Source organism: Hemitrygon akajei, chromosome 17 (genome assembly GCF_048418815.1).
Source record: "Hemitrygon akajei chromosome 17, sHemAka1.3, whole genome shotgun sequence".
Taxonomy (NCBI): domain Eukaryota; kingdom Metazoa; phylum Chordata; class Chondrichthyes; order Myliobatiformes; family Dasyatidae; genus Hemitrygon; species Hemitrygon akajei.
In genome coordinates this window covers 56,965,492-56,992,041 of record NC_133140.1, presented here as the reverse complement: position 1 = coordinate 56,992,041, position 26,550 = coordinate 56,965,492, and the positions used below count along the sequence as shown (strand labels likewise).

The 26,550-nt window shown below is 38.1% G+C and overlaps 1 protein-coding gene across 4 annotated transcripts in view; it reads right to left on the bottom strand.

The window, feature by feature from the left end:
* Positions 1–24,924, bottom strand: part of zfpm1 (zinc finger protein, FOG family member 1) — a 205,190-nt gene extending 180,266 nt beyond the window's left edge. For 3 of the 4 annotated variants that reach the window (XM_073070198.1, XM_073070200.1, XM_073070201.1), the window contains exon 1: positions 24,669–24,883. In XM_073070198.1, coding sequence (XP_072926299.1) covers positions 24,669–24,708 — 40 coding nt within the window. In that variant the 5' untranslated portion in view covers positions 24,709–24,883. The other variant, XM_073070199.1, reaches the window with a different exon arrangement.
* Positions 24,925–26,550: the final 1,626 nt, after the last annotated feature.

Below are 26,550 nucleotides of genomic sequence, written 5' to 3'. Positions count from 1 at the left end.
CCAACTTCAGTTCAAGTCCTCTTTACTGAATTAAAACTAAAGATTCACCAGAAGAAATGAGGAGAAAAATGCATTTAGAATCTACATTGAGGACCAGAACACAGATCCTGAGAGACATGATCCATTTAAGAGCTGGAGCTATGGTACAACAGTTAGTTAGAATGTACACATTTAAAGAACAGAAAGAAAATCCTTTTCCCAGGTAGCAGTTCACTTGCAGGTGGTCAGTAATATTTAATACTAATCTGATTTTCTTGTTTTTTTTGTATGCCTGTGATATTGCTACAAGTACGTTTTAGTTGCACCTGTATTTCTACATATGACAATAAACTCAGTTTTGTATACAGTTGATACATTTCACATTATTTTTAGAATGCATGCAATTGTACATTCTCTCATTTTGGTGATAATTACAAAATAAAATTCCAATTGTAAGTAAATTTTCACATTAATCTGACACCCAACCTCATGGCCTGAATGAAGTTGAAGCTTCAGTGGGAAGCTTGATATTGTGCACTCATCTTAATGCTAATCATGAAATGCTTCAAATTTCATTTCTAGCCGGATACTCCAAAATGCTTGGTTAATTAATCTTCAAATATCAGATGTCACCAGCTGGCATCTATTGAATACCATAAAAAGTTCTGGACTGCTGCAGCAAATGGAACTACTAATAAGATGGTGTTTGTTGCAATACTTTGTGGCATGCTAAATGATTTTAAAATCCCGATGGCTTGTATTATGAAGGAAACTATTGCAATGAAGATCTGAATAGATAAACAGATAATCTTATTTTCAAAGTACCTTTCACATAGTCTTCATAAAGTGAAGACAGTCAGAAGAGGGAAAGGGAACAGGCAGAGCGTGCAGAGTACCCGTGGTCATTCCCCTCAATAATACGCATACTGCTTTGGATACTATCAGTGGATGGACAATCCACCATTGTGAACGAGTCTTGGGCATTGAATCCAGCTCTGTGGCTCAGAAGGGATGTGAGAGAAGAGGAATGCAGTAGTGATGGGGGATTCCAAAATTATAGGAGCAGAAAACAGATTCTGTGGATGTGAAAGAGACACCCAGATGTTAAGTTGCCTCCCAGGTGGCAGGGTCAGAGATGTCTCAGACTGGGTCCACGGCTTTCTAAAAAGGGAGGGTTGACAGCCTGAAGCCACATATTGGTACATATGTGTAACAATGACATAGGTATGAAAAGGGAGTAAGTCCTGAAGAGAGAATGTAGGGAGTTAGGCAGAAAGCTGAAAAGCAGGACCTGGATCGCTGCCCGTGCCATGTGCCATTGAGGGTAAGAATAAGATGATTTGGCAGATGGTGCAGCTGAAGAGGTGCATGGGGCCAGGTTTCAGATTTCTGGTTCATTGAGGAATACCTTCATTGAGGAATACCTTCTGAGGAAGGTATGACCTTTATAAAAAGGACAGGTTACACCTGAACCCAAAGGGGACTAATATCCCTACTGGCAGGTTTGCTAGAGTTGTTTGCGAGGGATTAAAATACTTTGCAGGTGGATAGGAACTGGTATGATAGGGCTGAGGGTGGGTTGATTGATTGGCATACAAGTAGATGGAGTGTGTAGTGAGACTGTGAGGAAGGACAGGCAGATGATAGGGCAAAAATTGTAGTCAGTGGGATGAGTTAAAGTGTAAAAGGGGGCCAAAATCAAAAAGAGTGATGAATACTGGACTGAAGATGTTATATTTAAATGCACACAGTATATGGAATAAGGTAGCACTGTTAAAGAATGGCAGGTATGATACAGTGGGTATCTCTGAGTCATGACAGAAAGATCATAGTTGGGAGCTTAACATCCACCAACACACATTGCATGCAAAGGACAGGCAGGTAGGGAGAGGTGGTGGGGTGGCTCTGTTGGTAGAAAATGAAATCAAATCCTTAGAAAGAGGTGACAAAGAATCTCAGAAAATGTAGAGTCCTTGTAGATAGAGTTAAACTGCAAGGGTAAAAAGACGCTGATGGGAGTTATATACAGGCCTCCAAACAGTAGCTAGGAAGTGGGCAACAAAGACAATGTTGCGATAACCATGGGGAATTTCAATATGCAGGTAGATTGGGGAAATCCATTGGATGTTGGATGCCAAGAGAGGGAATTTGTAGAATGCCTACCAAGTGGCTTTTTAGAGCAGCTTGTGATTGAGCTTACTAGGGGAATGGCAATTCTGGAGTGGGTGTTACATAATGACACAGATTTGATTAGGAAGCTTAATGTAAAGGAACCCTTAGGAGGCAGTGATCATAATATGATAGAATTCATCCTGCAGTTTGAGAAGGAGAAGCTAAAATCAAATTAATCAATATTACAGTGCAGTAAAAGGAATTACAGAGGCATGAGAGAGAAGTTGGTCAAAGTCGATTGGAAGGGGGCACGAGCAGGGATGATGGCAGAACAGCCATCAGTTGTTTATGGGAGGAAATTCCAAAGGCAGGGAAAGATACAGCCAAAAAATGAGGAAGTATTCCCAAGGGAGGCTGAGGCAACCATGGCTGACAAGGGAAGTCAAAGACAGTATAAAAACAAAAGAGAGAGCATATAATAAAACAAAAGTTAGTTGAAAGGTGGATAATGGGAAGCTTTCAAAAACCAACAGAAGGCAACTAAAACCCCCATAAAGAAATTAAAGTTGAAATATGAAGGTAAGCTAGCCAATAATATAAAAGAAGATATAAAAAGTATTTTATCGATATACAAGTAAAAGAGAGACGAGAATGGATATTGGTCTGCTGGAAAATGATGCTGGAGGTAGTAATGGGGGAACCAAGAAATGGTGGACAAACTTTAAGTATTTTGCATCGGTCTTCACTGTGGAAGACATGAGCTGAATGCCAGAAATGTGAGAGTGTCAGGAGGCAGAAGTGAGTGTAGTTGCTATTATTAAGGAGAAGGTGCTTGGGAAGCTGAAAAGTCTGAAGGTAGGTAAGTCACCTGGAGCAAATAGACTACACCCTAGGGTTCTGAATGAAATAGCCGAAGAGACTGTGGAGGCATTAGCAATAATCACTGAAGAATCACCAAATCTTGGGATGGTTCTAGGACTGGAAAATTGCAGATGTCACTCCACTCTTTAAGAAGGAATGGAGGCAGAAAGAAGAAAATTATAGGCCAGTTCGCCTGACTTCACTTCAGTGGTTGGAAAGGTGTTGGAGACTATTATTAAGGATGAGTTTTCAGGAAATCTGGAAGCACATGATAAAATAGGCCAAAGTCAGCATGATTTTCTAAAAGGGAAGTCTTGCCCGACCAAGCTGTTGGTATTTTTTTGAGAAAACAACAGGTAGGATAGACGAAGTAGAGTCAGTAGATGCTGTTTTCTTGGATTTTCTGAAGACCTTTGACAAGGTGCCACGCTTGAGGTTGCTTAATAAAATAAGAGCTCGAGGCATTATGGGAAATGTACTACAATGATTGGTGGACTGGCAGGAAGCAAAGAGTGGGAATAAAGGTGGCCTTTTCTGTTTGGCTACCTGTGATTATTGGTATGCTACAGAAGTTGGTGTTGGGACCGCTTCTTTTCACGTTGCATGTCAATGATTTGGATGAAGGAACTGATGGCTTTGTGGCCAAGTTCATGGATGCTACAAAGATAGGTGGAAAAGCAGGTAGTGTTGAGGAAGCCGGGTATCTGCAGAAGGATTTCGACAATTAGGGGGAATGGGCAAAGTGGCAGATGGAATATATATGTAGGGAAGTGCATGGTCCTGCATTTTGGCAGAAGGAATAAAGGTGTGGACTATTTTAGAAATGCAGAGAAAATTCAACAATCAGAGGTACAGAGGGACTTGGGAGTCCACATGCAGGATTCCCTAAAGGTTAACTTGTAGGTTGAGTTGGCAGTAAGAAAGGCAAATGTAATGCTAGCATTTATTTTGAGAGGACTAGAACACAAAAGCAAGGATATAACGCTGAGGCTTTCTAAAGCATTGGCCAGACCGTACCTAGGAGTATTGAGAGTAATTTTGCACACCCTATCTAGATAAGGATATGCTGGCACTAGAGACAGTCCAGGGAAGATTCACAAGAATGATCCCAGGAATGAAATGGTTAACATATGAGGAGCTTTTGATGGCTCTGGGCCTGTACCTGCTGGAGTTCAGAAGAACGGGCATGGGGAATCTCATCGAAACCAATTTAATATTGAAAGGTCTGGATGGAGTGAATGTGGAGAGGACATTTCCTATAGTGCAAGGGTCCAGGACCAGAGGGCACAATCTTAGAATGGAAGGACATCCATTAAGAACAGAGATGAGAGAAACATTTCTTTATCCAAAGAACGGCGAATCTGTGGAATTCATTGCCACAGACTGCTGTGCAAGCCAAGTCATTGGGTATATTTAAGGCAGAGGGTGATAGGTTCTTGATTACCGGTAATCAGAGAATTAAATGCTACATGGAGAAGGCAGGAGAATGGGGCTGAGAAGGATAATAAATCAGCCATGATGGAATGGTGGAGCAGACATGATGGGCCAAATTGCCTAATTCTGCTTCTAGGTCTCATGGTCTTAAAATACTGAAGTTAACGATAAATATCTCAACTCTTAACAACTTTACTTCCATTTGGAACCTTTTCATATTCTTTACACATACTTTTATTATAGTAACAACAACTTCAACAAGAAACATAATTTTATAAAATAGTTTAAGAGGCACAAGGGAATACAAATTGAGAAAATGTTTCCAGTTTCTTCCAAAGAAAAATCAAAAGGCTCATGTGAATTCTGCATTTCACCCTTTGTTCTCCAGTAAAATTAACATCTTGGGTTGATTATCATAAACACACTATCTGTGACTTTGCTCATATACCTATCACAATTACACTTTTTCCCTCCCTTTATTTAAAAGATGAGCACTCAGGAAATAGGTAACCATCTTACAGTACTTTTTTTAGAACAAGTTGAGAGCACATTAGTATGAACTGAAGGATTTTCAAAAGATGGATACATTGTCTGACTATCTGCCCCTCTGGATGTACATGATGATCCTGTCTCTGCTGCTTCAGCTGCCGGAACAAATAGCTTTCACCACATTGTGTCCAGATCTAATCGTATGGTCTGACACCAGTAGAGAAGTGGTTATTGGTGAACTCAGTCTCCTGGGAAGACAACACCGATGAAGCCCATGAGCATAAGTTAGCCAAGTATGCAGAATTAAGGTCAGAGTGCAGAGACAGGGTGGAAGGTCTCATGCTACCCATTTGAAGTAGGTTGCTGTGGCTTTATTGCATTCACTTTCCAGAAGTGGCGGCACGACTTTGGCTTCACGAGAAGAGAGATCAAGTCAACCAGTAGGGCTGTAGCTGAGGCAGCAGAGACAGGATCATCATGGGTGTGGGCCAAGTACGTCCAGAGGGGCAGATAGTCAGACAGTGTATCCATCTTTTGCAAACCCTTCAGTAGGCACCTGAAGAGTAGACTATCTGTTGCATGGAAGCGACCAACAACTCTGATAGAAGCAGATGCCAAGTTTTTAAGCTCACCAGTGGGAGGTGGTGCTTTAGCACTACTGGCCCACTGCCTCGAGGGAGTCTTGATCATAAGCAGCTGAAACTCCTAAAGACAGGTGGCAGTTCAACTGATGATCCGACTGGTGATAACACAGGGCAGTTAACATCTTAATCCAAGTGTATTTTCAGTTCTTGTTGCACAATCAGAAAACAGCTAGGTGTCTCGTATGTTCAGGTTCCCAGCCTGTTTGAATGGCTTGTAACCAAAATCCTGGATTGTAACATGCACATAAGCCAACTTGTAGCAATCCAGAAACCTGCATCATGCATGCATAATGTACTGTACAAACTGCTCTGAAAGTAAATTAAAGACTTACACAACAAACGATTTCTTCACAAACTAGAAAAAAAACCACACAACATAATCATCTGCAATAAAAATCTGTTCCAGTTCACTACTTTTTGACCTTGTAATCTCCTCAGTGCAATTTCAACATCAGATTTCATGAGTTTTTTTGAAGCATTGCGAAACAATACAGCAGCTATTATACTACTTGGTACATAAAGGAGATAGAGACACAGAATTATTGAGAGATGGAAAAACAGAAAATTATTGATGTGAGAATTTAAAGGGGACTGGCAGATTTTAATCTACCAGGGCAATTGTCTAGAAGTCTATGCTTTTGATTCAGAAACAAGTTTAAAGCTCACCATGGAAGCTGAATAATTTAAATTCAGAAGCACAGCTGATTGGCAAACTATCAGATTGTCTCAAAAACTATTCAGCTCATTTAACTTCATCCAGTGAAAATATTTATTTACTAAATTAAGAATGCGTTTGCAGCACCTACTAGAATGTAAACAAATAATAGTTCTGCACTGATGTCTAATAATGTATTGATTGAATTATAGAGGAAAAGATTTCAAGCATATTTGAGAGTATATACTTGATTCCAATCCCCATAAGGGAGGGAGCTCTGCAAGATATAATCGAAGTGAATGAAATATAGGATATCCTGGTTAGAGCCTAATTCAGGAATAATGGAGGAGGTCAAGATGCCATTTAAGATGATAAGAGTTAATTGAAGGAAAACTAATATCAGTAAAATCAGGAGGGCTTTTTTTCCCAACAAAATTGATTCAAGACTATAAAGCAGAAATATAATAGCACCATTAAACAAAAAGAGAATGGTCTGGATACAATATAAAAAGAATCCAACAAATAGAAAAGGAAGGGAAACCAAAGTCAAAGACTCACGGATGAAGAATTTGGAGAAGAGTGAAGGCAAGCTGAATATAAACAAAAACAAGAGTAGGAAATTGAAGAGATAGAATAAAATTAGATACAAACACCTTCTAAAAGCACATGAACAGTTGACAGAGGACCAATGGATCGTAATGGAGCAAGAAAACATGGTTCAGTAATTTGCATTAATCTTATTGAATGGCGGAGCAGGCTCAACAGGCCATTTCCTGCTCCTGTTACTTCTGTTCTTATGTATCAATGACTACCATGGAAGAGGATTTGCTAAAGTTTAAAAGCAGGTAACTACAAGCTGGTTAGCATAATGATTAAAGCTATCATTAAAGAGGAAACATAAGGTCATCTAGACAGAAATCATTCTATCAGGCAGAAGCAGCACGGATCCATGATGGGTAGGCAAGTTCAACAATATTATTGGAGTTCATTGACGATATAATGAGCACAGTGGGTAGAAGGTAACAGATAGCTGTTGTTTACAGGGTGAGTAGCCCTTATCTCAAATTCCAAAACCCTAAACTTTTTTGAGCTCTGACATGATGTAACAAATGGAAAATTCCTCAAGGCACTGGGAAGGTTCACAGGCAACGCGCAGGCCTCTGCGCACCACAGACAGTTCTGAGCAGTGACCTCACATATGTAATGAATGGAAGTTAGTGAAAATAGAGGAACAATGTATAATCAAAGAATGAAGGTCTTGATCGTGTACTGAAAGGGTGGATTTATCAGCATCGTTATAAACAAACACCATTTCACCATGGTTAAGAGAGTGGGCAAGGGGTTGGTGAGTGGAGTACTATGCTGGTAAATGCAAGGTCATCCACTTGGGAAGGAAAAATAGCATAATCAGATCAGTATTTAAATAGTGAAAGATTGCAGCATGCTGTTGTGCAGAGGCACTTGGAGGGCTTGAACATGAATCACAGGAGGCTGGCTTACAGGTGCAATGGGTCATCAAGAATGCAAATAAAACACTGGCCTTCATTATTGAATTTAGGAGCAGGGAGGTTATGTGGACTGGTGAGGCTATACATGGAGCACTGCATGCAGTTCTAGTTTCCTTGATTGTGAAGAACACCTCTGGAGGTGGTGTAGAGGAGGTTCACTGGGTAGATTCTGCAGATGAGGGGTTTAGCCTATGAGGAGAGATTGAGTTGATGGAATTCAAAAGAATGAGAGGAGATCTTACAGAAATTATGAAAGGGACAGGTAACATAAAGGCAGGAGAGTTGCTTCCACTGGCATATGAGACTAAAACTGAGGGTCACAGTCTCAAAATTCAGGGAGCAGACCAAATGGCAAAGCATACTTGGTGGGCCAACCTGCCTATTCCTGCTCCTTCACTCAACGAGAAGAAAAATGGAACACTGAGTGAGATCAAAGAAATAGAAAGCCGCATTAGAGGTCTTAATTAAGTCACCCATTCAGATGGGATTCATCATTGGTTGCAGAGGGATGTAAAAATAGAAACTGTAGAGATTTTGGCCATGGTCTTGCAACAATTCTTAGATATAGTGTTAGTTCCAAAGGGCTGGAAGCATTCAAATGTGCATCCTCACCTTACTAAAAGGAAGAATAAATTTTGCCAGTGAACCTGTTACTCACCGGAAAACACTAATTTTAACCTAATTATTGTTTCTTAATTACAATTTGAACCAGCACAATCTTGAACCAAGAACAAACTGTCCGATGCATGGTTTCAACCTGAAAGGCTGTCAATTCCTTTCCTCCCACAGATGCTGTTCGACCCACTGAATTCCTCCAGCAAATTGTCTGTTGCTCAAGGACAAACTGTGTTTGATGAACTTGACTGAGTTATTTGATAAAATAATAGTGGACTGAGGGCAGTGCATTTTATTTTCCCGCATCATTTACTACACGTACATACACTCCTAATTACCTTTGAACCTATTGGCTTGGTAGACCATTCCTGAAGGCTGAAAGCAGATAGACACAACAGGCCTATGTCTCACTACACGTTATGGGTCAGGTGACACAAAGGCCAAACCAAGTACAGATTGTATTTTCTTCCCTAAAGGGAATCAGTGAAGATGATGGACTTTTAAACAATAACTTTATTGCCTTAACAGATAAACTTTCCAGTCTAAATATAATTGGACTTTAAACTTCCAACAAACTTAAGATGATATGAACGTAAACTCCAAATTATTAGTCTAGGTCTCTGTATAGCTGGTCTAGATTAATGAGATTAATAAGTAGAACTGTTGTTTTTGAGGATGAATAAACAAGGGTCACTACTCCTAGGGTCATCTCTGTATTATATAATCATTAATTTTTTCATCATTAGTTAGGAATTTCAATTTGGGAACTACTGGGCACTACTTGGATGTTTTCATATAACACAAATTTAGAAATATTGCTAATAGTGAAGAGAAAAAACAGCCATTGGAATGGATGGGAACATGTCAGCTGAGATCTAACCAAAGAAAACATGGTGGATACAGGAATTCTGAAATAAAAATAGGTTGAACCCATGAACGCTACCTCACTTAAAAAAAAATTATTTCTGTTCTTGCACTACTATTTTTAATTTAACAATTTAATACACATATATACACGTAGTGTAATTTTTTTTCTCTATATTACCATGTATTTTATGTACTGCTGCCGCTGTTAATAAATTTCACGACATATGCCAGTGATATTAAACCTGATTCTGAGGTAAGGTTTTGGAAATATTCAAATCAGATAATACCCATGGAGAGAGAAACAGGTTTGATGGTTCTGGTCAGATATCCCATTAGAATTCAAGAAAGATGAGGAGAAGGCTAGTCTTGAAGGGCAATGGCATATCTTCAATAGTTACGTTCCCATATTCCAGATACAACAGTAGGAACAACAATTTCACATAATTAACATTTTCAACAATATTAATTTGAGACATCCGGCATTCATAGTAGTTTCCTGTGGCAAATTTGGACAATAATTGTGAATTCCTCACTGACTCCTCCTAAAAACTGACTATTTGTTCTCTAAGCTAATGTTCTCACCATCTGTTAAAATAAGCATTATCACTGCTTTCACATTGAATCGCACCAGCATTTCATTCAAAGTTGACTTCTCAGGTTGCCAAGCATACATCAAACCTTTCACTAATTCTAATCGGCTTGCAGCATTAACTATTTTCCACTCTCCACAGAGTTTGATTTACCTTCTTTGTCCGGTCAGTATTTTAAATTTTTAATTCAGATTTCCAACATCTGCAGCTGTTTGTTTTTGTGCAACCCCAAGTATCCACTGATTTTCATGACTTTTGAAAAATATAGTTGCCCTTTGCAAGTTATATCAGATATCGAAAACAAGTTATCTCCATTAAAATACTATTCTTGGTGTAAAGGTCAATGGCTCATCCAGGATTGAATATCAGACAAACTGTCTTACAATATTATAGGAATCACCAGAGACAATTGATGATAAATGGTTTTAGTAATTTGTGTATGTTGTCTTCTACTTCTCTTTGCACTACCAATAATCTTATTTTTATGTAATTTAGAAAGTACCCAAAGTCATACAAAAAATGGAAAATAGAAGCATGAAACTATATGCCAGTTACCTTAACAAGTGTCATTGAGAAAATCTCAGAAGCTATTAGGGCACTTGACAAATTCAGGTAAAATCAACATGGTCATATAAAAAGGAAATCATGTTTAGCCCACTTACTGGATTTTATTGATGAAAAGACAGATGCTGCGGATAAAGAGGAGCAATTTAACATATTACAATATATTTAAGTTTCTAGATAATATTTGATGAGATGCCACAAAGATTATTGTGGAAAATGAAAGCTCATAATATTATAGGCCGTATTTCGGTAAGGCAAGACATTAGGCTGACTAACAGGAAACAGTAGGTAAAATTGAATTTTTTTTCCACTGGTTGACAAGATGTCCAAGATACCACAGGCATTGGTATTGTAGCCCCAGCTTCTTACAGCACATACAAATTACATGAATGATAGTACCAAAGATATGGTCGCTATATTTGGTGATGATGTAAAGATAAATTGTGAAGAGAGCATAAGGAGGCTATAGATATACCAATAGGTTAAATGATCTTGTAAAGTATAATGAAAAAAATTGTGAAATTATCCTTTTTTTGCAGAACAAAAATGAAGCCATATATTCACACCATGGTGAGATATTGCAGAGCTCCAAGATGCAGACGTCACACGGGGCACAAGCTGGCAAGGGCTAATTTGGAAGTACAGCAAATCATTACACAAACTAAAAGAATATTATTGTTTGTTTCAGGGAAAATTAATTCTAAATTAGGGATGCTAAGCTTCAAATTATACAGAAAACTGATGACATCACAGCCGGAGTATTGTGTAGAGCACTGGTCTTTTTATTTAAAGAAAGATGCAAATATGTTGGAAGTTCACAGAAAGTTTTCTAGACTGATACCTAGAATAAGTAGTTTGTTGAATGAGGAGAGATTGAACAAGCTAGCCTATCTACTGAAGCTTACGAGTGTGAAAGATAACTGAAATGAGCAAGATCATGAAAAGTCTTGAGAAGGCACATGCAAAAAATGGAGTGATAGAATACAGAAATAGGGTTTAATTTTAAAATAAGGGGTTTACCTTATAATCCTGCGATAAGACAACAAAAATTCTGAGGGTTGAGTCTTTGAAACTCTTCCTCAAAGGGCAGTGGAAGCAGAGTCTTAATATTTTTAAGGCAGAGGGAGATAGAACCTTGTTATGTGACAGGCTGAAAGGTTATGCAGGATTGCATTACAGTTAGAGCAGTCATGACTTCACTAAATGGTGGAGCAGGGGCAATAGGTAATCCAGCTCCTAATTTTTAGCTCACTTATCCTTCCAAGAATTAAATGATGTGATTTATGCTTCACTTTCCCATATTTCATCCACTCACTTCATCTCAGTCCCACAGCAACCTCTGCTCCCATCTTCCTGACTTAATGTTGCTCCCATCAAATATCTCAAATTTTTTTTTTTACAATCTGCCTCTTCTCTTCAGAAAATGTTTCAATCCAAGTCAGAAGATTACCTTGAATTCCGAATATACTCATTATTACGCAGTTTTCAGTGTGGAACCTCTGGAACCCTTGCAGGTAAGATTCCCAGACACACTCTGAACTGTTGTCATCCTCTACTCAAATGGATTAGTCAGAGCCATTTGAGTGTTCTGGTAACAACATACAATTGTTAAGTGCTCAGGCAAACTCTCCGTGGATTGAATTAAAAGGATAAATTGTTTATGGAGGGTTTCAGATTGGTATAGATGTAAACAGGTACAGGGCTTTATGAATGAAACTCTTCCAAGTGTGAAGCTCAGATGATTGAGGACTTGGCTGCCAATGGTGGACTAGGGAGAGATTTGCATGTGGCAGAAGTCAAATCATGTATTTTGGAATGACAAGTTCTAAAGGTGGACGCTACAGCAATATGGTAAAAAGCCATGAGAATTTAAATTTTAAACCACTAAACTCAAAGCCAATGTAGTTAACAGGATGTAAGAAGCAGTATGGGAATTGCATTGGAACAAGATGGCTTACAAGGAGCAGAGATGAAAGCTATAATGAGTGGCATAGAATTGTTGTCTATTGTGCAGATCGATCCGTGGTTGTGGTCATTAAGTACATGCCACAGGTCAACAAGTTGGTAAAGGGCAAGAGGTTTAGGAAGCAGTGAGATTAAGAGACAAGAACAGTAAATGGAGGTAGAGATTGAGATGACTACAAAGGAAAACGGCAGAATTCTCAGTTGGGAACTAACATGTAATAAGGAGTTAAATTAATTTAATAAACTTGCCAATATCCCTTTTGCTTACAAAGGAAGCGTCACTGCCTGACTTTTGTAAAAGCATTGTCAGATCAAAATAGATAAAAACAATTAAGTGATACAAGATGTTTTTGCATCAAGATCTGATAAATAGCAGTAGGATGGAATTTCAGCCTCTCAGAGTTGATTCCCCATGCTGATTTTTAGGAGGGTGACAACCCTCAGGCTACTTCTCCATAATGCCACTATAGGCTGAAGAACAATTGCAAACACTAAGAGGAGATCAGAAATTTGCCATTTCAATTACAGTTTTTGCAGGGATAAAGGTAAACACAAGTAAAAAGCAGCAAAACTCTGTAAGGGCAGTAACAAATGCTGCAACATCCACGTCGCGTAAATGAAAAGAAAAGGACATATTTTGATGCTCATAAATTCTATTATTGCTATCCACCTGCTAAGTATTATCCTTCTTGCTGAACGTAACAAATCTTCATTTTACTGTTGTAAATTTTAAAACATATAGCATGAGGAAATCAATTCATTTCAACTGAAGAAACCTAACTGCTCTAAACCCCTGGCTTAGAGGCAAAGCTGAGCTGAAATTCGCGAGTACAAGAGATTCTGCAGGTGCTCGAAATCCAGAGCAACGCACACAAAATGCTGGAGGAGCTCAGAATCTATGGAGATGAATAAACTGTGACGTTTCAGGCCAATTACACTCACTATGAGGAAGAGAAGAGTGGAAAAAAAATGCAAAGACCTTTCCTCTGTCAAATTAAAAGATTTATGTATAAATACTCCATATTAAAATAAAAGTAGAAAGCAGATCAAATCCAATCTTCAGATTTCTTCCTCACAATTCAAAAGACGTCAATGGTTAATAGACTGATTAAAATAAAGCTTTAGTATTATTCAATAATGCTAAAAAACACAAGCATCATTAATTCAGTACATATGATTAATTGTATCTTATAAATGGGATGTAAATTAAACACACTATTCTGCCAAATTTAACAGCAACTGTCATTTCACTTTTCTATTTATTTATTGCCCCTGTGCAAAAAGACTAATATAGTTGAAAGTAAAATTAAAAGAAAAAGTAAAAAGACATACATGTCACCATATACAACCATATAAAATATGGATTATTTTGCTTCAAAAAATGGACAGGCAGTTCAAACTTGTAACTGGTCACTTACTCAGATAACATTGAGAACAATACAAAGTCTCAAAGTGATCCCTGGTTTCATATCAATGACATAGACTTATTGAAAGTGAATTTAACTATCTGCTGAATTTTACAATTCTTTACATTTGAGCAATATTTGCAGACTAATAAGCTAGCAACTTTTTATCTTGTGTGAATTGATATTTCCCCTTCTAAGAGTGTGAAAAAGTCGCTTGCAGATAAAACCTTTTATTGAAGCAAAATGTACCATCTGCACCTGTTTTAATTTATGCTTCACAAAGAACATTATTTTGAAGAAATGTTTTAAAATGAACTATTTCAAGTGATGCTATTCTGTATTATAAACAATTTCTGAAGCATAAAAACAAAATTAAATAATATACAACTTTTTCTTTAAAAAGAAAGTGCCCTGTTATGTTATGAACAGTCTTAAGAGGAACTCTGGATCTCTCAATTTAAAGCCTGACATATATCAAATGACTCATTTAAAAGCTAACATTAGGTGTGTTCAGTTTACTTGTACCTTCAGAGACTGCAGATAATTTTAATATTGCACTGGTGTGCATCATTGATAATGGGTAGAAATGCTGTTAGACTTTGCCAATCCAATACCTATCTCTAATTAGTAACTGTCTGTATCATGATAAGGCAAACTCAGTTTGACCTTTCCATCACGTATCTATAGCAACCCAGCCATTTAGTTTATTTTTTAACTGATTAAATAGCAAATAGAAGGAAGATCTTTAAATAGATATGCTGATTAATTTACACATTTTGATCAGAATAAATGTTTCTTTCGAGACTTGCTTGATTCAATAATGTTAGAGGGCTATTATTGAGAGGAGCCCTGAGAAAGCCAGTGATTAAGATGCAGAGTAGCTTAGTTTCAAATACCTAGTCCTTCTGCCAAGTCCATATCCTATCTAATGAGGGTGTAGTTACTTAACATTCATCACCAGTGAACTCTGTAACTTTATCAGCTTACAAGCATGGCGCCATTGCAAGGGCAGGCCATTTTCAGTTCTCAGATAGTACAGATAAAAGTGTGATAGATTACAATAGATTGTTTCACTTGAGAATATGTGGCTTCCAGAACACACAATACAGCTCCCATCAGTTGTTTCAGAGAGAGAAGCTGAATGACAAAAGACAACGTAAGGAATATGTGACATAAAAAAGCAGGTAAGAACGGATGTATCAAACTACAAAGAACAACTCAAATATTGAATTAAAACTGCAAGGATTAAAAGAAGTAGGGGACTTCCCTATTCATAATAAAGTCTGTAAATGGAGAAGGAAAGCAGAAGGGAGAAAGAAAATGCAAAGAGGAGTGAATGTAAATTAACTAGCTACAGGAAAACACAAGCTAAAGAATAATCACCAGAAACCAAGTTTCACTGCATTTATAGTACTTTGTAAATTGGGTCAGCAAACCCTGCTGTATTAATATTAAACAAAAACGTGAAAGAATATGGAAGAAACTCCTAACAGCACAAGTTAAATAGTAATTATAATTTCTTAGCTTAACTTGCACCAGAAAACTTCAGGATATATCTTATTCATTGTTTGATAATAGCCTTTTTTTCATGGAGTATTTTGTTTCAGTCTTTGTACAGTAGGATACTGTACAGATGATGAATATTTTGTCAGGCTGAATACTATTTCAGAACACCTGCTATACTGACTATATTACATTTATTAACTGCCTTATCCAATCATAAATCAATTTTCCCCCCAGTTTAGTTTATGTTGCAGTGGAGAGCAATGAAGTTAATTTAAGAAGTCAGTATTTTGAAACATAGAACATGGCAATCTATAAGGTACAACAACAATACAATGTGGGCTGCTTACTCAATAGAGGCACACATTAGAAAGTCATAAATCAATAGCAAATGAAAGTTGGGTTTTGAAGAACAGAAACTTGACTCTTTGAAAGAGGATGATGGGAAAGTGGTAGTTGGTGGGAGGGAAAGTGAGTAGGTCAAAAGTATCACTAGTAGCTCTTTTAAGATATTATCCTAAAATTGTGTCTTCAAAACTATGGTCTCCAAGATTTGGCAATCCAAGTCAAGCACTGCTGAAACTATACACGTTTTCTGTGCCCATGGTGCAAGACAGAAACAGTATCTGTTGTTTGTGAAATCCCAAATGCAACCCAGCAATTGACCACATTCTTGTGCTCAGCTTTACAGCGAGTTTCTGTCTTGGGACGATTTGTTAGGCACTGGCCTTTCTGTGTGCACCTATCTGTCTGTTTCCTTATCTTCCATGGCAGAGTTTGGAAATGCTTTTTGGAGTTCATGACTTATGAACACTGGGAAAGATGGGATGTTCTGAAACCTGTTATTGTCTCATTTTTTATACAGTTTTATCTAGTCTCACTTAAATGGAACTGAAACCCCATGAATGCATCGAAGAGTACAATTCCAAAAGGGCCAACTGGGAAATGTGAGCTAATATAGTATCCACTATGATTTAAGTAGGAATTTTCCTTCATTTGTTGGCTCAGTCTTGTGTCTACTGGGTGATGTCATAGCAATTACTAGGTTGAAATCACCAACACTGAGCACAATATTTCAGAGTAAACTATGTGAATGTATTTATTCTGAAAATAAATCTCAAATTTAATCCTATTGAGAAGTAATATCACAATGACTCCTGAAGTGGAAGAATACAACTGCTGCAGAATAGAGTGCTCTGTAACTGAGACAGAGAATCTTTTGTTGTCAACTACTTCTATTAAACTTGCCCTAGGAGTGCAATAGTGCACTGCAACAATTATAGAAAGATTTAGCTCCCAATACTGAATTGTACTTAGAGCTTAAGCCTCTGTCATGTCTGTAAATGCTTTCTTTTAAACTAATAATTGAAATATAGCACAGTATTCCATCCCCTTAGTCAAAGTAGCTATCTGTTTTGATTTGGTATGTTAACTGGATGAACATAAGAAATGACATTCAGGAGTAGAATTCAGAAGAATTCCTTCTTCTCCAGCCCTTTGCCTTTTCAACTCATCACCTCTCAGTTTCTTACTTCAATCCCCCCTCCCCATCGACCTGGCATTTCCAATCACCTTCTCGCTTGTCCTCCCTTCCTTCCCACCACCACCTTATTCTAGCAACTTCTCCCTTCCTTCCCAGTCCTGATGAAGGGTCTCGGCCTGAAACATCGGCTGTTTATACATTTCCATAGATGCTGCCTGACCTGCTGAGCTCCTCCAGCATTTTCCGCGTGTAGCTCTGGATTTCCAGCATTTGTCGGATCTTGAGTTCAGGAATAGCAGTAGGTCACACAACCTTCCAGCACACCATTTTGTGAAATTATTGCTGATCTGAACATCGGCCTCAAATCCTCTTTCTTCCCCGATTCCTGCAAGACACTGCACCTCCTTTTCCCAAAGAAACTTCTCTCAGCCCGTGAGATGTTAATGATTCAGCATTCCTAGTCCTCTGACTTAAAAATATTCATTATCCGTAGGGAAGAACATCACCAGTATTTCAACCTTAAATGGACACACCTTTGTGAGGTGAAGCATTTTATGAGTACTAATGCGACTAAGACATCCACAACAAATGTTAGGATCCTAGGGAGTACTGAGAAACGGAGGGACCTCGGTCTATGGTTAAGAAGGCATGTGGGATACAGGCCCTCACTTTTAAGATGTTGAGGAAAATAGCAGGGAGGTTATGCTTCAACATTGTTCAGATCTTCGTTGAAATAGTGAAAGCAGTTCCGGTTATCACACTACAGGAAAGATGTAACAGTGCTGGAGACAGTGCAAAGGAGAGTCGCCATGATATTGTCCGAGAAGGAACTTCTCAGTTATCAGGGAAGACTGGAAAGGCCAAGTGTGTTCTCCCTGCAGCAGACGACTTTAAGAGTGGACAAGATTGAGAAATGCTAAATTATGAGGTAAATGGGGGTGGGGGGGGGGGGGTGACAGCAGAAATTTTTCCCAAGATAAGAGGCAGATAAAGCTAGAGGACACAGGGTAAAGGGCATAGTGTGGATCTAAGGGGTATTCAGAGGATGGTGAATGCCTGAGAGAACGGTGGAAGCTGAGTCGAGAATGCATTTAAATGCTGAGATGAGCACTTCAATCAACTCAGTATAGAAAGCCATGGAACAATTGATGGAAGGTAGGACTAATGCCAATGGGTACCTACATGGTGGACCAAAAAGCTTGTTTCCATGCCTTATAACTTTAACCTTTACCCCAAGATCAGCCTCAATGCATCTACCATATAAAACCTCTTCAGAAATCATATACTATTTTAGTAAGATCCCTCTACCTCATGCCTTTCTAACCTACCAATAGTATAGCCCAAGCTACTCAATTGTTCCACACAGACCTTAATCCAAGGAGATTTGGTACATAGCCAAAGCAAATGTCTGCAGAGGCTCCATGGAGAGCATTCTGATTGGCTGCATCACTGTCGAATGCAGGATTGTAAGAGTCTTCAGAAGCTTGTAGCCTCAGCCAGCTCCATCACAGGCACACAACCACTCACTATCGAGGCAGTGCTTCAAGAATGCAGCATCCATCATTAAGGATCCACACCATCTGGGACATGCCCTCTCCTCATTATTACATCAGGGAGGAGGTACAGGAGCTTGAAGACCCAAACCCGACATTTTAGGAACAACTTCATCCCCTCTGCCAACAGATTTTTGAGCCATCCATGAACCCCTGACACTACAAACTGTTCCTCTTTTGCACTGTTTTTATTGTGTCTTTGTTAGTCCGGCATTGTACCGTGGTCACTAAACAAATTTCATGAGTTATATCAGTGACAATAAACCATTCAATCACATGAACCTTCACAGCACTTTCTTGAGTTTAGAGGCCCAAACTGCACACAATAAACCATGTGCAATCTCACCAAAGCACTGTCACAGTTGCAGCAAGAACTCCCTAGTTGTGAAGTCATTACTTCTTACAAAAAGAGGCAATAATGAACTTGCCTTCCACATTACTCATGGTACTGCCATGCACACCTTCTGGTGCTCTTGCACACAAATACCAAGATCTCTCTGAACACCAACATTCATATTTCATCTCACTGATTACACACAAGGTACAGTTATTCTGCTTTCTCTGTTAACTAATCGTCTTTCCAAGCTAAAATATAACCCTCAATACATGTGAAGTAACTCCGTCTGTAGCAGTTTATCGACTGTCTTTGCAAATTCAAATATAATGCACTGGTTCCTTTTTAATCACCTCCTTAGTTATATCATCAAGAATATATCTTTCAAGATAGTTTTCATAAAACCATATTGTTTTAGCCTCATTGCATTACGATTTTCTAGGAGGTGCTGCAACGACCTCCCAAAAACAGATAATTAGGTCAAATCCAAACAGACACTAATGTGCCAACATAATTAAGCTGCTTCCTCTATAGTGAGCCATCTAGTTTCTAACAGTTCCATTATAATCCTGAACTACTCAGACAGGGACAGACCTTTGTCAGGAAATACAGAAATACACATTACTGTTGGACATTCCTCCATCAAAATTTATTTTAAAATAAAAATTATAATGTTGACCAGACTGGAAAGGTACACAGAGACAATGTCATGCAATATCCCAGAATCTATCTAGCATCCCATCCATTTAATTTTATTCCTATTACCAAACAATTCCAACAAGTGGATGCATCACCTAACTTGTACTGTAAATTTTTATTTTGTTGTTTTCGCTAAGTCAGTGATAACAGTGGTGACATTACTGAAATCATGCCCAAAGTGAATTAAAAGAGATTTGCTATGAAATCATCCAAATCATCCTACAAGAGACAAATCAGAGATGATTTGCTGGTTTTCTAGAAATGCTCATGACACTGTAAAATAGCATTACTCTTCCCCCCCCCCCTCCCCAAATATATATTTTTTTGTTTTTAATCAAAGCCTTGTAATATCACATCAGTTAATTAAGTCCCATTTTGTTTCTATTCCATAATAAACAAAATTCCGGATATTTTATTCTGAGTCATTTTTGGAGGAAAGACAACTAGGAATATCCCCTTTTGACCATGAACAACACCCTGAAAGGCAGGAGACAGATACAGCCTGAGAAACAAGTTGCAAGTGGAAAAAGAACAGAGTTCTCAGCACACAGGACTCAGTTCAGCTCATGAATTTGAAGATACAAGTGGGAAGTCACTTAATAATACTACATGGAAAAATAAGACCTCACAAATATATCAGGTTTCCATCAATCAGAAAGCCAAACTCTTCCAGTCTCTCAACTGGACACATCACTAAAACAGTCTAAAAACTTATTTGTTTCGCCAAAGAAGAAATATTTGATGGAAAAAATCTCCTTGCCATGATTATTCTGAAGAATTCCAAACCCTCAATTCTCTTTTTTTTAAAAAGCTCTCATTCAATTAACATTTCCAGTACAAAATTAATAGTTTTTTTTTAAACACAAAAGGGATTGGAAGACAGTGTGCTCATTCTCCTGTGGACAGACAGTCAATCATGCTGTATCTTATTACAAGAACATTCACCTTGTTTGCTCAAACCCAATTTGAAAAATTTAATTTTATGTAAAAAAAGATTAAAAAAATGTTATCATCAGGCAATGAATAATCCAGGCAGTTTTTTCTCCCTGGCATTTTGGTGGAGTGTGATAAGGCTAAAAACAACAGGCTGCTCAGTAAAGTGAAAAAAAGATAGATAACATTGATATGCACTCCTACACAAAACAGTCCAACACTTATCTTTGCTTTTTATCACAGTTTTTTTCACACAACCGGACTGGAAGCTCCTTTAATAAAACACATTGAGCGGAAAAAAATAGATGTGAAGTTTTAACTCTCCCCCTTTTTAAAAAAAAAAGAAACATAATTTATCAAGGTATTATCGAGAAATCCAGACACCCTAATCAGCTCCCATGAAGTCAGTATTTCCATTCTTATCTACTGGAGGAGTGGAAATGGAGAAGTGATTGTCAGAGCTGTGCAGATTACTGGAGCGGAATGCTAATGGAGGACAAGGCTCGACCATTGGTCGCTTAGTACTTGCTATCTGTACCATTATCAAAGTTTATCAAGGCAACCATCGCTTCATAGTAATGGGGCCAGTTCAACTTTCTGCATTATCATATAGCAAACCTGCCCATGAGGCCTACACTAAGAGTGTGTTATGCAGCTCAGAGTACAAGAGAAGGGAAAAGCACTGATGGTGAAAGCAACAAAGTGTGGAAATAAAGAGGTCTGTATAGACAAAGAGAGGAACAGAAATATATAGAACCCATTCCTCCTAAAAATAACAGAAAAATATAATTAAAAGGAACTGTGCTTGAAGTAAAGGGGAAACAAAAGGATAATGTTACAATGCCAGTTAGAGAAAGCAATGAGGCAAAAAGAGAAAAATAATTGAAATTAAAGAAAATCAAGGACAGCAACCAAATACCCTGCAACCTTTGATAACAGACCACAGAAAGAAATGAAGCAAAAAGAACAAAGCATTAGGAAATGGGGGTTAAAAAACTAAAAAGACACATTGTAGAATTATGAAGAATGCATGATCTCAAGTACATTACATTCTTTGCTTTCACAATGTAGCTGATACAAGATATTCTTATATTAAAACAAAGTTTACAAGGTGAATATTAAAATACTCTCTAAATGATAAATGGTAACTTTAGTTATTATTAAATTATTTTCACATAAGGACGCAGCTAAAAGCAAGTATATTCCCCAACTATAACACCTCATACTAAGCAAACTAAAACCTTATCAATAGTGCACTAGTAAACATAATCATTTTACCAGGTAGCATTTAGCATTATCCTTGCAATAGGAGAGAATAACTGTATTCCACACATGTGTCTTTAAGATAGAGAAGACAATATGCATTCCAAAAAAAATATGCACAAGCAGCTGAGAATATTGAACCAACTTCTATGTTTGGCCAGTGTCTGTTATTTTAAAAATCTGGGGGACAATTGGCAACTGTTTCAGTAATCTGTGGTTAACAAACATTTTTACAAATTAGCACCAATCTATGTTTCTAAAGAGATCATTCATTTTCACTTTCATTTAATCTGAACAATATACAACTACACTAATTTTACATGTGATTTTTAAAGAAATTGTCAGATTGTTTTAGTACAAACCCCTTAGATCACATGTGCATAGAAATCTGTAAAATAAATTCAGACTGAAGTCCAATAAAGAGTAAAATATCTTTCTTTCAGAACAACCATTTCTTTCTACAGTAACATCTTGTATATCTGGTATTTGTGAATACATAATTATAATGCAACTGGTAAAAAAAATTGAATATTTAGTTAATTTTTTAAATACTTAGTAATACAACTTTAGTTACATTGATACACAAGGACGGTGCAGTTGTTGCCGATTAGCAATGACATCCTTTTTGAAAATTTGGATTATATGTAATGGTGAGTAGTCATTCATTTGAGTTATATATGCTGTGGTTTATATTAATACTATTTAGTCTTACAATATATTAGTGCAGTGTCAAACATTACAGCAATTTATTTAATGGTTTTTGCATTGAATCCAAGTGTATGGTTAAGAGCAATGTATTTTTGTTTAGCAATTCTCATGCAACTGGTGTATTCCCCATGGATGCCGGATGGCTGAGAAAATACTGTAATTAGATTATAACACTTTAGTTAATTGTAGTGTTCTCTGGCTTCAGCTAGACTGCAAGCTGCTCAAATCCAGCTCAAAGGTAACTTCATCAGACAAACAGAATATTCATCATAAGAAGCATGATATACATTTTAATTGAGCAGGGCAGCACCATCAATCAAGCCTCAAAGCTCTACAAACTGTTATGAATCCTTTCAAATAACATGGTCAACTTGTGTCACGTGGTTAAAACAATGCTGCACTTGACATACAGAGGCTGGACACATGGGGAAAATGTGGCAGCTGAATTTAACACTGAGAAATATGAAGTGTTGCAGTTTGATGGGAAGAATGAGAAACAAGATCAACCAGAGGGTGCAATTTCAAAACTGGTAGAAGAACAGAAATCTGTGTGCTCATGGGCATGTTCCATTGAAAACAGCAAGTCAAGTTGAGCAAGTTGTTAAGGGCCTGAGCTTTATAGGACAGTCATGATGAAACCTTGTAGAACAATGCTTCAATCAGAACTGGAATATTGCACCAATTATGAAAGCTGCACTTAATGAAAGGGAATGTAGTAATAATTTAAACTGGTCTCCAAGTAGGGAAGACTTCAGTTCTGTGTTAAGAATGGAAAAGTTGGGTTGTTGGTAAAGATAAGATTGCAAGGAGATCCATTAGAGATAGTTAAAATTATTAAGTGTATTAACAAAGTATACAGAGAGAAACTGTTCCCACTGGCAGGAAGGTCCAGACGTAGGTTATAGAACTGTGCACCAGATTGCAACATCAGCAGTCTCTTGTCTCTCCAAGGGGACAGGGAATGAAGGTGACTGGCAAAAGGACCAAAAATGAGATGAGGGATTTTTTTTGAGAGCTTGGAATGAACTGCTAGGGGTAGACGTTGGTGCCGATTTAATTGTAGCATTCAAAAAGGAACTTAGAAAGTATCTGAAAGGAATGAATTTGGATGTCTATGGGGAAAGGTGCTAGTTAATTGTTCTTACAGAGCTGGTACCAACTCAACAGGCCGAACGGCCTATTTCACATGTTCTGACCATTCTGTAAAACAACTGTCACACTGTTTTAAAACTCAAAATGGTAATCAAGTTAAAAACGTGTCTAATACCTCGTGTCTAATGCTCATTCCGAACATTAATTGATCCGTTCTTTATCTTCATCGCAACTATTTTTTGTTGAAACGTTCTCCTGTCGATTTATTCCAATCCCGAATTAAAACATCGGTTAACCAGCTAAATGCAAATACAGTTCGTACATTTTGGAAACAATTTTGCTACACATAATGTTGATGACTACCAAGCAATTTTTGAAAAAAAAAATTAATTTACAGTACCTGAGACGTGGGCATTCCATCCAAATAACCTGCTACATTAAACATTGCTTCAGAAAAGTATGTTCTGTTGCAGCAAAGCTTCAGAACCCAAGTTATTTATCTTTTATAAAGTAAATTTCTTAATAAATTGCCAACGTTACGTAATATCCTACATCTATTTTCCCATATCGCTACATCAAAACAACTTTTTTCTTGAAAAAGAAATAACCGGCACCTGGATCCTAACAGCTGTATACCAGTCTTATAGTCAAAGGTGTACAGTTCTTAAGAAAATAACAAGTGAAAAATTGGAGTTTAGACTAATTCCAGGTGGAATATATATTTTTTAAAAACTGAGACATTTGTACGCCTTTCCTCACACTACTCCAACCATCTCTCTATTTTAGATTTAAAGGAATCAATGGCATTAATAGCTTAACGATGGAATCGATTACATCAGCAGTCTTGTTTTTTCGCGTTTATATTTCTTTGTATTTGTATAACCGTCCCACTCGGTACCTCTCCAGTCTGGTTCGAACTGATAAGAACTGTTATCGCACTTGGCAATCTATATCAGGACCTAGATCAAGCCTCCGGCTTATCGTGTTTTCTCATCACCCAGTCTACAGTCAAACAAGCTCCACTTTTGTTCTATGTTTCCTCTACCAGAGAAAAAAAGTCGTCATCAGTTTAAAAAAACAGTTGAAAAGAAATGAAATTAAAATCATATTTTAAAATGGGAAAACCTAGTGTCATGATCTGGCGTTTGTTACTGCGATATATAAAAATATACTTGATAAGTAAATGTGCCTAATTATTTTTAGCTTGTATTAAGCAGGCATTGGCTCTCTGTCGAGGTCGACTATTAAAAATATCCCGTGTTTTCTACTTCATATCTGAATTATGAACACCTGCCTGTAAACGAATGGTTTTAAAGCTCGTAAGGGAGACGGCAAGGCGTTGTTATAGTTGACAGACAGCGAGAGAGTTTGTAAAGTGATCAGAAGAGCAGAATCGAAGCAACAAACTCACGTTTAATCTGCCGGGGGTTACTCTGTTTCCTCCTAGACATTGTGGTTGTCGGTCGCCGTGGGAAGGGGAGGGGGGATTTACGGGTGGTCAACTGTGGCGTGCTTTCGTAGCATGGTATCTTCGCAGAACACAGGCAGAGTACGGAACTCAGTGACCAGAGCCGAGACAACCCGCTAAGAAACGTCCCATTCACAAGCACCGCGCTATTATCCAGCCAGCACTCACCCGATACACTGTATCCAATCCGACGTCTGACGTCATGCCGCACACGACAACCATGGCAACCCGGCAGCATTGGTCCGTACGTCAGTGCGCAGCGATGTAAATAAAATTCGCCACCTCACGCTCTGCACCTGGGTTCCCTCGCGGAAGCGAACCTGGTGTTGGGAAGTGTGCGAGTAGCGCAGATGCCCGGTAAATCATTGACCTGTGCATTGTTTAAACATATTTTCCAGGTAGGCCAAATTTCACACAGTCTATTACATGATGACGTATCACTCTTCACTTGGATGTTTGATGTTAAATATAAATCTATATCACTGTTAAAACAAACTGCGAGGGAGGGTCTCATTGAACACCCATCGAAAGATTTAAACTTCTTCAGGGTAAGCACAAGAAGCTGGGGGTTTGCTACTGCACTGTGAAGTCTCTTCGAGGTGTACCTACCCGAAAAATCTCTTGTGTTTATGATCACTGTAGGTTTGGATGCACATGTGACAAATAAAGGTAATATTTAAAGCAAATCTGACAAATACCCCTTGCACGAACTTGCTGTGCCCCAGAACACTTCACACCCAATGAAACCTATTTTTGAAGAGTGGTCACGTTTGTTCGGTAGTGAATATGTTAGAAAGTATTTTTAATTGTTGGTCATTGTTCTCGTTCCTGAACCCTTGTTCTTGGAGAAAAACGAGTTGAGGAAGAGAATGGTTCCTGTTGCCCTTTCAGTAGACCTCAACACGAGGTACAACTACTCGTGAGTGAGAAAATTAAAATAGGACACACTTGTGTGGGAGTGAAGGACAATATCCCTTTTGTTGACTTGTCTAGACTGGATTTTAAAACTGTCTTTGGGTAGTTTTCCACGCAGTCACATACTTTGCGACCTCAATTATTTCCCGAGCATTTTTTTTATTAGTAATGTATGTCTGAAATTTGGGGTGAATCTTCCCCAACTCTAAGTAAGCCACGCGGGTTTCTTGACGGGGGGGGGGGGCACTTCCTTTATCTGTAGGAAGACGTACCTCGTAGTTCAAGGGAGCGAAGGACCAGCCGGTGCAGCATCATCTTCGGGCTTCCCAAATCTGTGCAGGAGTACTATCAGAGTTTAACCATTTAAAACCGCACCACTTAGTACTGTATACAAAACAACGATAAACTTGTCTACTGTACTTTTTTTCTCCGCCAAAACCTGGGTTTTGACAGGGGAAAAAAATGGCAAGATTTGAAAACAGCAATCCCAACTGGAAACCGGTTTGTGGGTATTAACCAAAAAGAACCAAGAATAATTATAAAAGTCCGAGAAACAGGTAATGACGGAGTATTGCCAACTTTATTGAAGCGCATTGCTTGCCTCCATTGTGAGCCCTATGTGACATTAGTTTTGAAATGCCGGAGGAAAATCTTCGCGCAACTACAGCCAGTTTTAAGAGAATGTCTACCAGATATTAGTCATGCTTATTTGTCATATTTCAGTTATCAATATGATCATTTTGCATGGTTGGAAAATGAAGCCGAACAATCCTTTGGACATGAAAGATATTGAAATAGCATGCATGAAAGCAATTCAATGAGGTGTTGGTCAATCATTTACTGAAGAGTGAATTGTAGATAATGGGGTACAGCACCACCTGTGCATAGACTCGAGCATGTACACCAGTGA